Source organism: Lipophrys pholis (genome assembly GCF_963383615.2).
Source record: "Lipophrys pholis genome assembly, chromosome: 1".
Classification (NCBI taxonomy): Eukaryota; Metazoa; Chordata; class Actinopteri; order Blenniiformes; family Blenniidae; genus Lipophrys; species Lipophrys pholis.
Window position 1 is genome coordinate 29,876,497 of NC_137635.1, and position 15,583 is coordinate 29,892,079.

At 43.6% G+C, this 15,583-nt stretch overlaps 1 protein-coding gene across 1 annotated transcript in view; it reads right to left on the reverse strand.

The window, feature by feature from the left end:
• Window positions 1-15,178, reverse strand: part of LOC308111678 (uncharacterized protein) — a 64,570-nt gene extending 49,392 nt beyond the window's left edge. The window contains exons 1-4 of the mRNA XM_080466664.1: window positions 15,016-15,178; window positions 4,909-5,104; window positions 3,100-3,298; window positions 2,348-2,441 (exon numbers count right to left, since the gene is read on the reverse strand). Of these exons, the coding sequence (XP_080322790.1) occupies window positions 2,348-2,441; window positions 3,100-3,298; window positions 4,909-5,104; window positions 15,016-15,165 (639 nt within the window). The 5' untranslated portion in view covers window positions 15,166-15,178. The remainder of the gene's footprint in view (window positions 1-2,347; window positions 2,442-3,099; window positions 3,299-4,908; window positions 5,105-15,015) is intronic.
• Window positions 15,179-15,583: the final 405 nt, after the last annotated feature.

A 15,583-nucleotide genomic window follows, 5' to 3' on the forward strand; every position in this document is an offset into this window, starting at 1 on the left:
CTCTGTTTGTCGTCTCCATAGATAGAAGGAACTGACCGCTCAATCAGACCAAGTCTTTCGGCAAATCCTTCTTTATACTGGCGGAGGTTGCTGAAGCAGTCATTCTTAAAGTGCTTCGCGCACACAAAAATGACCTTACCCACAGATGTGGGTACATTTCTGTGAAAAATAAAACTCAACCAGGCACTTCGAAAAGGTTCTGATGCTGGGAGACGGTGTAACGAAGCTTGTGGGTTACTACATCCAACAACCGAACATTTCGACTTATCCTCTCGTAACTTCGGTTGGACTACAAAATCGCAGCGAGAAACAAAAATGGCGGATTGCTCGAAATGTTGATGTCCTAATTTGGCAGTTCCGCTGCGAATACTGTGACGTCATTGTTCAAAAAACGTAATAGAGAATAGAAAAATCGAAACGGATCGCAAAATATGACCAAAACAGAATATAAAGATATCAACGGAGCACCTGAAGAGACTACTTTGAACTTTTCTGTACTTCTAAACACTCTAAATATACAACAACATGCATTTAAGGGCTAAAAAAGTGGATTTAGCATGATATGTCCCCTTTAAAGCTTTTTATACAAGGGTCTACTGTAGGTAAATATTGTTGGATAATCACCTGTTGAACTTGAAAAGTAAAGAAATACTTGATGGAGACAATAAAAATGGTCTCTAGTTCTGAGGCGGATTTATTCCACCAGAGTTTACATCTACATAAGAAGTAACATAGAGCTGGGACTGATAGAACACTACTGGGCGTGTCTATAACAGAGATGTGAATGACACAACATGCCTGCGCCCCACAGTGGTGAATATCATATACTGCATCTCAAACAAAACAGTAACATCACACACAACACCTCTTAACATCACCAGGAGCAAATTATTGACATTTGAAGGGCTGTAATTGGCCTGCGGGCCAGAGTTTGTGTGTTTGTGTTCCGCTTTCATTAGAGATCCATCAACAAAAAGAGAACATGACTTAACTACTACAGGAAACATGTGGTTAGTGTTGTTTTAATCCTGAGGTGGGATGAAAAAAAAAAAAAAACTTGACTGACAAGATCTATTAGAGTCAAAACCTTCCACCTCCTCTCACCTCGGATCACAGCCCTGATTTTAGCGTCGCTGACACATCCCAACCGTGAGTCGGGAAATCGTTTGACTCTGATTAGCTCAGAGGCTACATGTACTAATAGGTTGAAACAGGAAGACAAGTGTGTTGCTGATTGGCCCGGAGGCGACTGCATCATTTAAGAGACACAGCATGTTTACTGCAGCCTTGTGGAACCTGTCCTCCCACATTTCTCCCCGGCAGAGTCAGACGGCCGCCTGCTGTCTGCACGGCGGCTCCAGAGCAGAGCAAACACCAACACCAGCCTCAACCAGCAGCCTCAACCAGCAGCCTCATCCAGCAGCCTCATCCAGCAGCCTCAACCAGCAGCCTCAACCAGCAGCCTCATCCAGCAGCCTCATCCAGCAGCCTCAACCAGCAGCCTCAACCAGCAGCCTCAACCAGCAGCCTCATCCAGCAGCCTCATCCAGCAGCCTCAACCAGCAGCCTCAACCAGCAGCCTCATCCAGCAGCCTCATCCAGCAGCCTCAACCAGCAGCCTCAACCAGCAGCCTCATCCAGCAGCCTCAACCAGCAGCCTCAACCAGCAGCCTCATCCAGCAGCCTCAACCAGCAGCCTCAACCAGCAGCCTCAACCAGCAGCCTCAACCAGCAGCCATGCAGGCAAAATCATCATGCATTTCTTCAAAACATGATCAACATCAGTCCTGAGACACAGTCTGAGTCTGCGCTCTCCCTCTATCCCCTAAACCACAACCACAGCAGCAGACAGTCTCCACCTCTGAGCCTGGTTCTGCAGGTTTCTTCCTCATAAAGGGGAGTTTTTTTCTTTTCAGAGTTGCATATGCTTGAGGATCCGAGAGGTCAGAGAACCGGACTGGGAGCAGGAGTTCGCGGATTTGAATTTCTACAGCTGACCAGACACCACTGTGGGTCACTGACCAAGACCCATGACCCTCATCAGTTTCCCAGAGCCTCAATGTGGCTGCAACTCCACATCCTACAAATCGGATGGGGCATTGCAGGAAAGAAAATTAAATATCAAGAATTTCCTTCTGGCATTAAAAAAGTATTTGGTTCGTCAGTGTTCCCAAATTGAGTTTTATGTAAATATGAAACACGACACTGTCTCTACAGAAGATGAGGCCTCTAATGATTGCAGGTCATGTCACACATATCCTTCCTCAAAGCAGAATCTCAGTCGTGTCTCACACCCACTTCAGAGTCTCGTCGTGACGCCGTGAACCCGAGGGTTTGATTGACTCACCCGTCCCTCGGAGTTGGCGGGCCTGGCGTGGCGGTTGAAGACGTGTGCCGGGTCTTTGTGGTACACCTTCAGACAGGAGTGCGGCATGATGTTTCTACAACCGGAGAGAAAACAGGGAGAAGCTTCAACGTGTATCGACTTCTTCAGTTCAACTTTCACACTTTGACCTTTCAGCCAACGCAGGGACTTATTTTATCCTTCATGTCTTTTCTCTGAAGATTCTATTTTCTGGTTTCCTGTTTCAAAGAGAAATTATTGTTTTCTGACTGTTTGCAGACCTTTTTAATACTCAAGTTTAACTCCAGAGCTTTCAGAATAAAAGTCTTCGGCCTGCATTTGATGAATTGAATATGGACCAAACTGATTGAGTACTGAAGACCTGTTTGCTGGAACTGTTTATTTTATGTTTCACATTTTTTTTAAATGCTTAATTGTTGAATATCTCTGCCTGTTTTCGTTCTATTTTAATTTATCTTTACTGTGTATATATTTTTTTTCACTTTTGTCATTCATTCTGTTTCGAGATGTTCATGTCTGTTAATGTAAAGCACTTCGAATTGCCTTGTTTATGAAACGTAATCTGCAAATTAAGTCATTTTGCTTTTTGGTTTGGGCGTTTTGTGTGTCAGCAAATTGGCAAATGCAAAATTACATGACATCTTTCTTGATCTACTCTTTGAACACAAAATCAAGTTTTGAAGCAAAAGAAATTCAACTTGTAATTGAGGAAATCAGCGGAACTGTCGGCTCACCGGACGTCCTCCAGGTTGTAGTAGACATTGCGGTCGGTGTCTTTGGTGTAGATGGCCATGTTGGGGGACTGCAGCATCTTCATGGTGAGCTGATGGGGGAAGGCTGTGACGAACAGAGCCCGCAGAGTGTCCACGCTGCTGATCTCAGCAGGCAGCCTCACCTGCTTGGTCTCCTCTCCATACTGCAGGTACAGCACACCTGAGCAGGCAGACAGACACAGTGGAAGCTTGTCATGTCTTACATACAGACGAGGGCTGCAACAGATCACGTGACCCTGTGTTATTGTGACTAGATTATTCTGTAAAGCTAAAAGGAAATGATTCACTTATTTTATTGCGTCTAATTTACACCGACTGTATCTGGTGTGATGCTTTTAGTTCATTTGTTCTACCTTTGATTTATGTCCATTCATGCTACTGATTTCTTCCCGTGGCCACCAGGTATGTTTAGTTTGTCACACATTTTTATAAGTGAGTCACTTTTACACTTTTTTCTTTCAAATTAAATGGAAACATGATTTATTGCCAATGTAATACACTGCACAAACACAGATGTGAATGCGTCTGGTTAAACTTGGTGGAACAAGAGATAGACCACTGCTTTAGAAACATCTGGACAAACATGCGTCTGTGGTCGCACATGGTTTCTGATTGAGGTACTTGGGTACTAACTTGGCATGGGCTAACAATGAACAGGCTTCATGGGACTTTGATGAGCAAACCCAAAGTTCTCCACATAGGTTCATTTACGCCGGCATCGTTCATGGGTCCCAGTTAGGTCAATTATGGGAAATGTTTACAGACTGGGCAACCTATGATGGTACCACATGGGTTGACTAAATATATACTGCATTTAGCCCTCATGGGCATTTGGCATGCAGCCATTTGGAACCCAAGGACAAGCCCACCAGGGGCCCTGCATTGGCTCCACGCACAAAAGTTGAAAATATTTATTTATCTGGAGTCACATTACAAATCCCACATATTATTGAATCAATATCAATTGATTTCTAATATTTTGTGCAGCCTTAACATAGACTATCAAGAAAGAGTTTAAAATAAAACTCTGTGAAAATCTCACCAGGGTAGAAGTATGTGGGAAAAGAGGACGCAGAGTACCCGTACTCTTGCCGACAAATACTAAAAAAATCTGTAGATCTTCTTATTAACACAAAGCAAAAGGTGGGAGTTTGTCCAAACAATCACTCCATTTTTGGCCGTCCTTTTTTTGGATCTTTGGAGAGTATTCACAGATGTGACACCGTAAAGTGATATGCAGTAGAATGCTGGGCGAAGCATCCACAAAACACATAGGTACAGTTTCACAGCTTTTAAACTTACAAACTAATGAAGTGGACCAGCAAAACTATGACGTGGGTAGACAATAGGACACTGATCTGCCGGTGCGTAAGGACACAGATGAGTCAGGAGAGCGGCTCAATCATAAGAGTTAACCATTATCAAACCCCAATCACAGTAAGAGAAAAGAGACGGATGCACAGAAATCAACACCGTGGACGAGGTGCAGATGTTTCTTTGTTTGGTGGCCGACCAGCGAGACGGAACGACCCGCACCAAAGTGTATTGGGACGTCTCCGAGTTGGCGGCCTTCCCCGGACGCCTTGCTATGATGACCCCGGCCACGCTGAGGTCGTACTAAATTGTAATGGAAAACGACTGAAACCGAGTTGAAGACATTCGTGCTTGAATTGTACGATGGAAAAGTGCCATTCGTCAAAGTTGTATTACAGCAAGTCAGACCTTCCATATTGCAAACATAAGGACTTGTTGTTGCAAACCGCTACCTACCCAGTGGCCGGTCTCTGGTCTGCCCACTGGAGCGTCCTGCAGGCAGACTGGCTCTGGCTTTAGTGCCCCTGGTAAAGGGAACCGACGGAGGCAGCACGTCTCCATCAGACATGTCTGAAGCCAGAGGGTCCTGCTCCTCCACCAGGTCTTGCACACCCGCGCACGGGCCGCCTTCAGACGGCCGGGAACTCCGGACCTGCAAAGGACGAGGCGCAAAGCAAAAGAAGATGTTGAAAGTCAAGTTCCCTGCAGTTTGTTTCCACACCTCCCTTCACACACAACATGTTGTGATGAGACACCCGTTTGTATAGGTGGCCTTGTCTGGCCAGGCGCAGTGGTTTCCCACTGAGAAGCTTCCAGATTGGTTTTGTTCAGAAGCATTTCCCCCCTGAATTATTGGGATGTTTCCAGACAAACAATATGTGAATCAAGAAAACGTACCAGCACCTGACCAACGGCAACAATGGCCGCTCACTGAGGTTCTACCTCAACATGAAAGGTCACAAGTTGATTTCAGCCTTCAAATTTGTTGAATTCACACAATTGATGGGCCGTCTGTATATGGATGCAACAAAAACCCTTAGAGCATCTCATTGAAAATCCATATTGATAATATAGAGTCGGTCTCCCCTGTGCAGTTTTTACTATTTGAGCGTCTCAGGATTTTTCTAATATACATCCAGAGGAGCAGTAATGTCAGTAGCAGGTGTTATATGAGAGAATTCGGCTCACAATCATCCTGGATCTTCTACGATCACCCTGAAGAAGTTAATTGAAGTGGAAGTAAAAGGAAGATCTTTTTTGTGCAAGTCAGGTTCAAGAACGGGTGAATGGGTCGGATCATGTAAAATACTTTAAAACTGCTGAAGCGGTAGAATGTTTAATATGAATGATTTCAATGAGCTCTTCAATGATCAGTTTCTCTAATAACATCTGTAAAATCACACACTTACAACCTTAAGACTGAATCACAACATTTCTTCCATAAGATGAATTTGACATGAGGTGAATCACCAAGAAAAAAACGTCTGAGACGCTTCTGACCTCATGACACGTAGGTCTTCACTGGAAACCACAAACGATAAGGACGAGAGCTGAGTGGAATGAAGGGTGCCTCATACTTATATCCAAGGTTACAATTATACGCTATGTGGCAGTGTTCAAAATGCTTCAACGACCATGATGTCATCTGTACAACTTCTTTCAAAGACAATTTGACGTGCAAAAGAAGGCCAAAAATACCGAGAGGCGCCTGGCTGCCGACCTCCGCTGTCAGGCCACCTCTTGCTCTGGTTTCTTGCTTGTGTTCACTGTTGATAGACCTGCTGCAAAGTATCATATATTATGAATGTAAATAACGGCATGTTACACTGGTTATTTGTCATTTGGAAGCTCGGTAACATCAAGGGTGACTAACATTAAAGGACCTTAACTTCTAAGGTAGGATTAACTTTCATCAGCCACTCTGCTCCCCGTCTCTAGAACTCATAACCATCCCATCTAAGAAACATGGATCCACTCCACCATTTCTAATCACAACTGGAAACACGTCTCTTGTCCTGATTTTACTGGTTTTACTCTGTATATGTGTAAATGTTTGCTTGTACTGAATGCCAAGAAAGGCACCTTCACACAAAACCTATCAATATTATTATCAAATAAAAACTAACATATATATATATAAAACGTTTGTCTTCACTTGCCTCACCCCTTCTTTGTCACTCTCACTTTTCACTTGTCTTTACACTTGCAGAAGAAGTGACGTACAAAGTTGCCTGGAGGCTTGTCATGGTTCCTCCACCTCAGCTGCTGCCCTACACAGTCTTCTTGTATCCACTCCACCTCCACCAGTTTCAGCTCCACTGGATTCATCCTCTTCCTCGCTACAAGATCTTCCTGACAGCTTCCTCTCCTCGGGTTTCTCTCTTTGCTCAGGAGATTAAAGCTCATAAATCAAAACTTAAAAAGGTCAAATGTCGCCTCTGTCATCTCACCTGTTACAAGTGAAAACACGTCAAAGGGAAGCACCCTACAAAACAAATGGACATAACAGAAACTGACCAATTAAAAAAGCAAATGCTCAGACGGCCGTTCCTTTATATTGTCGAATGGATTAAGATTGTATAATCTCATAATCTCACAAAGTTACGAATTCTTTATAATGTAGAAGAATAACTTCTGCTGCTCCATGGTTAAAGTCAGATTGGTCAGACGCTGCAAACGCCGCCCATTTTATGTGAATGCACACTGATCCGGATTTGAAAAGCCTGGGTTGATCTATCGCGTTGATCAGGGTTGGTCAGTCCAGATAACGCAGAGATGTTCCGGGTATGTTGATCCTGCTTTGAAGTAAACAAGGGAATCAATGTGTAAACAAGCAACTGAGTGCATAAATAAATGAGTGTGTAAAAAAAAGGGCTGACTGTGTGTGAAAACAAACAACTGAGAGTGTAAACAAGGGAATGAACGTGTAAACGAGCAACTGAGTGCATAAATAAGTCCGTGTGTAAATGAGTGAGTGTGTAAACAAGCGTCTGAGTGTGTAAATGAGCGTCTGAGTGTGTAAACAAGCTTCTGAGTGTGTAAACAAGCGTCTGAGTGTATGAGCGACCGCATAAACAACTGGTTGCACGAGTGACTGAGTAAGTTTGCGGTTGCCTCTTTGCTTGAACTGCTGAGCGCACGAGCGAAACAGTTGATGCAGAAACATCCGATGGCGTGAGAGACCAGATGTGTGTGTACCGTAGTGAGTGGGCGTGTGATTGCATGAGCGAGTGTACGAGATACTGAGGTCGTGATTGGAGAAATAAGTGTTTCTAAATTGCCCGTATGGGCTAATGTCAGTGTAATTATCTTTCTCTCTGTGAGTGATGGATGAAGTGGGAAGGATCGATGTGGATGAAGCGGCTCAAGCACGCAGACGTCAAGATGCAGGGCCATTAAACCGGACATGCCCTCGCACAAGCTTGCACTTACACATGGAAACACACAGTCACGTTTGTGTGGATGCACATCTCATCACTGAGTCATCACACTGTAATGACAAGGTCCATAATCCACAGTGCAGAAGGTCCGTCCCACTGTCAGTGTCAGGTGCTCAGCCGCTGCCCGCTGCTTCATGTCTTCTACCAGTCAACATCAATAACTGCAGAATAGTGCAGTCTTTTTATCACGCTCAATTCTTTCAAATACTTTATATCATTTATCGCAACAAAAGATTCCTAACATTGAAAAACAATTCCTCTCCAGGCAGGAATAGCTTCTGAAGAACTGCTTCCTTGAAAGGAAAAATAGGAACGGTGCAAATTATGCAAAAAGCTGAGAGTATTTCAGTTTTGTTTGTCCACGAGTAGCTTGAGTGGTACAGTTTTAAAATTTTTATTCAAGTACTTTAGAAGAAGTAGAATCGAAGCTTTTATAGCAACACAATGTCACCCACTGGAACAAAGACTGGTTCAGATGACGTCTTTAAGAAGTCTTCAGGGAGGCCAGAGTGAAAGTTTGTTGTAAGTCTTTCTTGACCATTGCATGGACGTCCTGTCTGGACGTCATATAAACGTCCAAATAAGACCTCTGGGTGACGTGATGCAATGAAAAACAAATTTAATAAATAAAAAATAACAAGACACCACCTGGGATCAAACCTGAACCTCTTTCATGACAGATATGATACCTAACAACTAGACCACCAGCACACTTGTACTCATGTCAATCCAGACAATACATTGGTAAGCATGTTACTTATATATGACGGACATAATACTTTTTCAAGCTTGTCGTATATAAGTTTCTTTTTTGGACGTTTATATGATGTCCAGACAGGACGTCCAGGAAAGACGTTTATTCTGGCCTCCCTGAAGACGTCTTAAAGACGTCATCTGGATGAGCCGTCGGTTCAAATTGATGTGAATTATAGTGGAAATGTACCACCTACAGTATCATGGTAAAATGAAAATGAAACTCAAAGCTGAAACTAAATTATAACTGTGAAATATAGGGTTGCTGTGTTCCCACTGTAAAATAATAAAACTGAGAACTCGATATGATTGTTGGTCATGTTTGTTTGCTATTGTTTGGATGTTTGGCAAAACCTTTCATGGGATCTGCAAAGCACTTTTGGACAGCTGCTGATTAGTCAAAGATCTGTTAAAAGAATCTCTCGCCTCTGGAACGATTGTGAGGTATTTTCACCAGTTACAACAATCCCATAATCAGGAATTTGAGGAGGGACTGGAAGATGCTGAACTGCCAGAGGAAGGTCCAGTTTGGACCACACAGACACAAACTGTGTGGGTCTGAGGTTGAAGGAAGTTCTGCAGATAAGCTTCAGCGCTAATGATGCATCTGCTGAAGGAGCCGCTGCCAGTTGGACATTCGAGACGTGCAGACAGCCAAAATTATGTAAACATACTTGTTTCTTTAAAGACACAACAGCAGCATTAATAGGAGACACAGCAGACGGAAGTAAAGCTGAACGATGATTGAATGAAGGCAGATAAGAGTTCTCACAGTGAACATGAGGGCCACTTCAGCTGAAGGCAGCCAACCTTTCGTCAACATGCAGGCGTGTCTGGACACATGCGTGGCGGCACGGTTAGAAAAGCATCAGCTCCAGAGTACAAAGTACCAGCAGGGACAGAACCACACACTGCAGACGTATTCAGAAGCACGAGTACTGAGTGAGAAGTTGTGTCCTCCATGTCGCCGCAGCTTTTTATAATACGATTCCTCGCATGAGTCCCTGGAAACGGCGACTGTGGTCTCTTCCCTCTAATGCCTGCTACACGTTGTGAAATATTCCGCCGTCCCACACAAAAGATAACAATTGTGAAAGAATCGTGGCGACATCTTTGCTCTTGGTTCTGAATCGGTTATCCGACGTCGCACTGTGACTCCGGTTCAAGGACGGACGTTGTCATGGTCCTGCGACCAAAGACAACCTGCGATAAAGTTCAGACAGTGTCAGTATTTCGGCTGATGGTGGCGACTGCTGTGACCTACGTCAACTAACTAACCAATAGAAAAGATAGGAAATGATGTCTTGATCAGTTCAACAATGGCGCTGAACCCAAATAGATGCTTTGCAACTACAACCTGCAGAACACGTCAAACAATGTGCTGCTAAAACACATTTCACTGCACGTCATACTGCGTATAATTCTGCTTGTGACAAATAGAAGTCTTGACTTGACTTGAAGTTCTCCGTCGTCATCCCAGTCACCAAGAATAACAGCAGCAGATTCAGGGAGTATCATCCTGTGGCTCTCACACCGATCATCATGAAGTACTCTGAGAACCTGGTCAGAACCCACAGAGCCTCTGGCCTTCACCCTGGATTAGACCCTCAACAGTTTGCCAACGAGTCCAACAGGTCCAAGAGCAGCCATTGCCAATCCAGTGCAGTCACCAGTGTGATGCAAGGACAAAAGACATTCAGCTCCTGTTAATCGGTGGAGAGTGTGTGAAGAGGTTCTCCAGCTTTCGCTTCCTGGGTCTGTATGAAGAGGACAATCTGACCTGGAGCATCACCACCAAAACCATCATCGAAAAGGTCCAGAACCGACTCTATTTCCTGATGGATTCTGAGGAACAAGCATCTCACTTTGAAAGTGCTGGTGTTGTTACTGCTGCTCCATAAAGTTCTGACGGACGGTTTATTTGTGTTTCTCCGGCCGCAGACAGAAGAGAACTCCAGATGGTTTTTCCACGGTGGCCCCCTCCTGAAAACGAGAGGGACGTTACAGCGGCCACTGCCTCAGGAGGGCACAGCTCCTCCTCTTAGACAGATCCCACCCTGGAAAAATGCACATACTGCACTTACAGTTTTGTTGTTTTTAAACGATGACAATAGAGACGACTGATTGTACGAAACAAAGAAGAACAACTGCACATTCATGAAGTATTTGACAGCTCTTCTGCTTGATGATGGTTGTTGTGCTGATTACTTTCACTTATAAAGTAACAGCAAGCACTGTAAAAATGTGGGATTTGTTTTTCAAGTGCAATATAATTGTTATCGTTATAACTATAATAGTAATTACATTGGATATATTTATATATTTTCTCTCCTCCTTATTCTTCTATTGGGACTCGTGGTCAGGTTTCAGGAGGACCTAAAGACACTTCTCAAGGACGTTCAGAACGTTTATTCTCTGAATCAGAGACAAAGTCCAACAAGACGGCTCATATGAGGACCAAAGGCTTTTATATGCCTTCAAAATTAATAAAAAAAGATGTTTCTGTTACTGCCTTCATACTGTTACACACGTATGTGTTTCTTTGTTTGAGTCTCAATCAATCAATTATGCCCCCCATGGTTGCTGGTGGTACTGCATGGTTGGTAGTACCAATAGTTCTTTAAGTTTTCAGAAGCAGGGCAGAAATACAAAGGGAATAAACATAAATTCAACATGAATGAGCTGCAACATGGATTGGCATTTAGAGAGACATCAGAGGCCAGAAGCAGAATTTTCTCTTATCGAGGTAACTTTAGGATTAACCCTGGGTTTTCCGCACTGGTTCACTTCTTACCAGGATAAATCACCATGGTAACTTAAGCTGAACGGCGAACCTGCTCTGGTAAGAGATCAACGAGTATAAGAGCTCCGCCTCCTGACCAATCATGTCTCTTGGAAAGTGACCTGCCCGTTCTAACACGATCCTGATTGGTGCGTGGATCATCAGAGCAGCTGCATGCGGGTTTGAATGTGGCGTGAACAGGTTAGAGCAGCCAAGACGCCTCTGTGAGACGTGTGTGTTGGAGTTGGAGACGATCCCAGCTTATGAAGTGTGAAGGCAGCCGGTTACACCCTGAACGGACAAACGAACACATACACACACCTATCTGACATTCAGAGAAACTTCCTTTGGATTTGGCTGGGTGAACGGACGACCACACACAAGAGTCCTGGATTGTATTGGAGATTTTCTTCATATCCACATTACAACATTTCAAAAGGTTTTAAGACACCAACTCACTACTACAGCAGCAACTTTAACTTTTCAGCCATAGCCTGAGCAAAAGAAACCTAAAATAGAGGGAGAAATCAAGATCCAGTCATCTAATCTCACTTTAGTGGTGATAATCCTTGATAATATGAGGTAAAAACCACAACAGTCCCACAAAGTTTGCTGACTTAAGCTAATTGAGCATAGCGACACCACAAAGAGTGTCAAATATGACTTTCACTGTTTGGACAATGGAGGACAAAAATGTAGGTGTGTCACATGAAAGCATGAAGTGGCTCGGGCCGATCGCTCCACAGGGAACATAAACAAGCAAACGCAGGAGCGATGCCTCCGTCAGACTGATAAACAGGGTTTAAACGCTCCTGTTTACACGTGACGGTGTTATTCTCAGTGAGTCGCCTGCAAGATGCACAAACTGAACTGCACGCTAGCGGCTGCAGAAAACTCATGGCGACATCGAGCTGCAAAGACCATGTCAGACGTTACTGAAGATTTGGACCACCAAACAAAGGAGAAAGGGTCGATTAATTTAAAGCTAAAAAGACATGCTTTAGATAGAAAACATGGATTTTAGACATTTCATTATATTTTGCATCATTTAAAAGGACTTTTTACTGCTTGTAAACATCAACTTTATCAGGTTTTGAGGAAAAACACTGAAAGAAATTGTGATTGTTTATTGATATTACCAGTCCAACTCTGTTGAGATCTAATTGTGTTGTATGTGAACTCAAACTGACACACACACACACACACACACACACACACACACACACACACACCCACACACACACACACACACACACACACACACACACACACACACACACACACACACACACACACACACACACACGTTAAATCCTGCTAAGTGTTTTTTTTACGACTTAAAAATGACAACATAAGCTGTGAGAAGTGTTAATTAGAGACCTGAGGGAAGCTGACAGGACAGATTTACCTCATGCTGGATATTCTATTTATATTGTTTTAGGAGGGAAATAGGACATTTTGCCCGTGAGGGGAAAGACTTCTCGGCTTTTACCGGCAAGGCATGCATCCATGATTGAATGTTACACAGTGGAATGGAGACATTTTAGTCAAATTAGAGGTGAGTTATTGCCCAGTCACAGTGTGGGTTAAATAACATTGTAGGAAACTGTTCCAACAATGCCTGAAAAAAGCTCTAATGATAGACATTAGTGTTGTCACGTGGACCTGACGTCAGTCCAGACTAACGTGAGTCAAAGACCAGCCGAATAACAACAAAGCTTTTCAGAGCGCTCCAGCAAGAGACGACGGAAAGAAAAAAAAAGTTACAACTCCAACGTAGGGAATAAAGACCTTCATCTTAAATTATTTTATTGTGAAACAGGAAGTTGATCAGTTTTTGTCTGTAGCACACACTGTGTGGACAGGTGGGGTCCTCTCTAGGGTCCTCTCTCCCTCTGTACACTTCAGTCTCTGACGTCAGGTCGCTTTTAGGACGGAACGCATATTTGTGAGGCTTTTCATTCTGCCAGGAGGCCCAGAATGATGAGAATGTAGGGTGGGCCGAGACATCAGCTTCTGGCTTCTTTCTAGCCTTGTTCAGTCACCACATGGTACAAATACTCAGTATAATGGTATTTATTGTATCTTATGAACTGAATGTATAAAACAAAATGTCACGAGAACTTAAAGCGACACTATAAGTATTTAAGACATGCCTGGGTTGGACATTGGGTGCCAGTGTTGAGACACTTTAGCAACCGTCTGTCATTTTAAATCTTCTTTTATTGTCTAGTTGCAGAGGTTAACATGTAGATTACAGCACTTTGCAGTGTTCAAGAGCTTCAACCACGACTGTGTTGACTTTCAATCCTTCTTAACTTTCTTTTGACTAAACAAGCTGTGTCTCATTCGACTTGTTTTTTGACAATACCATATTTTCTAGACTATAAGTCACACTTTTTTGGTTTGTTGTTTGACTGTTCAAGAGCCTTATATTAAGGAGTGACTGATATATTGAAACATACTGGTACATACCATGTGTGACCACTAGATGTCACAGTACGACAACAGAATGCTGCTACACAGAAAAACAACTATCATAACCAACTGACAGCATGAGCTAAATGTCGCCCAAAGAAAAATCTCCACAGCAGGATTTAGAATTTTAGAGCTTCAGAAAGAATTCAGAGTGTGTGAGAAACTTGTGAGGGACAAAAGAAACTGTTACCATGATGAAGAAAACAAAGACTGATAAGCACCGGCTCAAAAGAAGATGGAGAGAGCTGAGGAACGAATTCATAGAGGGTCCACAAAAGCTTATACAAACACCTGTTTAAATGCACACGCAAAAAACGAGCCTGTCCTCACGAGAACACCGTTTCTTGTTAACGCATCAGTTCTGGCTGTCTGCACATCATGCAGTTTCAGGAGCCCCAAAACTTTTTGTTTGTTGTTTTTAAAACACAGGTTCCAGAGGGAGGAAATTTTAAAACGCCAGCTCGGCATTTGATTCATGGGCGGTCAAAGACGCACATTTGTGGAAAAACGATGATGTCATCACCACCCACTGCCGCCGTAGCCTGCTCCACGACATCACATAACAATAATAATGGCGGACGACATTGTCCAGATCATGCTACAGAAGCTAATGATGCTATTAGGTTTAATAAGGCAATATGTTGTTTCTCTGGTACGAGGAGGAGCAGGACTCTACTCCATTTCTGTGTTTTTAAGCGTTTTTGGAGAGTTACAGCGCCCCCTCAAGGCCTGGCATATGTATTACAATATGTTGAGCCGTGTTCACAGTGACGTGTGGCTTGAATATTTTTTAAGAACGCCGGGGAGAAAAAAGAGGGAATCCCCCCCCCCTTCCCCCAACACACACACACACACACACACACACACACACACACACACACACACACACACACACACACACACACACACACACACACACACACACACACACACACACAGTGATGGAGCGGCTCGTTGGTCCAGGTGTACACACTGACAAGGTTTTCCAGTTGAGCAGGTTAAAACCAACCACAGTGTGTGTGTGTGTGTGTGTGTGTGTGTGTGTGTGTGTGCGTGCGTGTGAATGACCTCAGCAGAATCATGCTGCCCACAAAGAGAGAGCGAGCTCACCTGAGGGGGCGGGGCCTGCAGGTACAGGTTTGCCTTTCGAGTGTCAATGTCCAGCAGCTGAGAGGTCCAGAGAGGTGTGTGTCCACGGCTTCTGTCCTCTCTGTGGTTCACCTGTGTGTGTGTATGTGTGACTGTGTGAGTGTGTGTCATGCTGCAGCTCACTGACAGTGAGACTCCACCTCTCCTCCACAGCTGATAGAACTCAGCTCCACCTCAGCAAATACTCCTGGATTTACAGGTTTGACGAGCCGATCGGTCCAACTCTGCTTTTATTTTCCTCTTCTCAGCTCAGAGCAGACACACAATCGACTCCTTTCAGGAAACGATTGAAATACTTCCCAGAATGAAGTTTGCAGATTTTACGGAAGAATGCAGGAAGGAGAGCAACTCTTTTAACTTTGTAATTAACAATAGGAATCCATTTTAAATTCGATATCTCCTCTTTTAGAATTCAAAGCAAAAAACGACTAAAGATCAACAATTTAAGTTCTTACTTGTAGAAATGATCCCATTTATTTATCACAGAAAAACAGAACAATATTCGTGTTACTTTTAAAAGAAAGTGTAA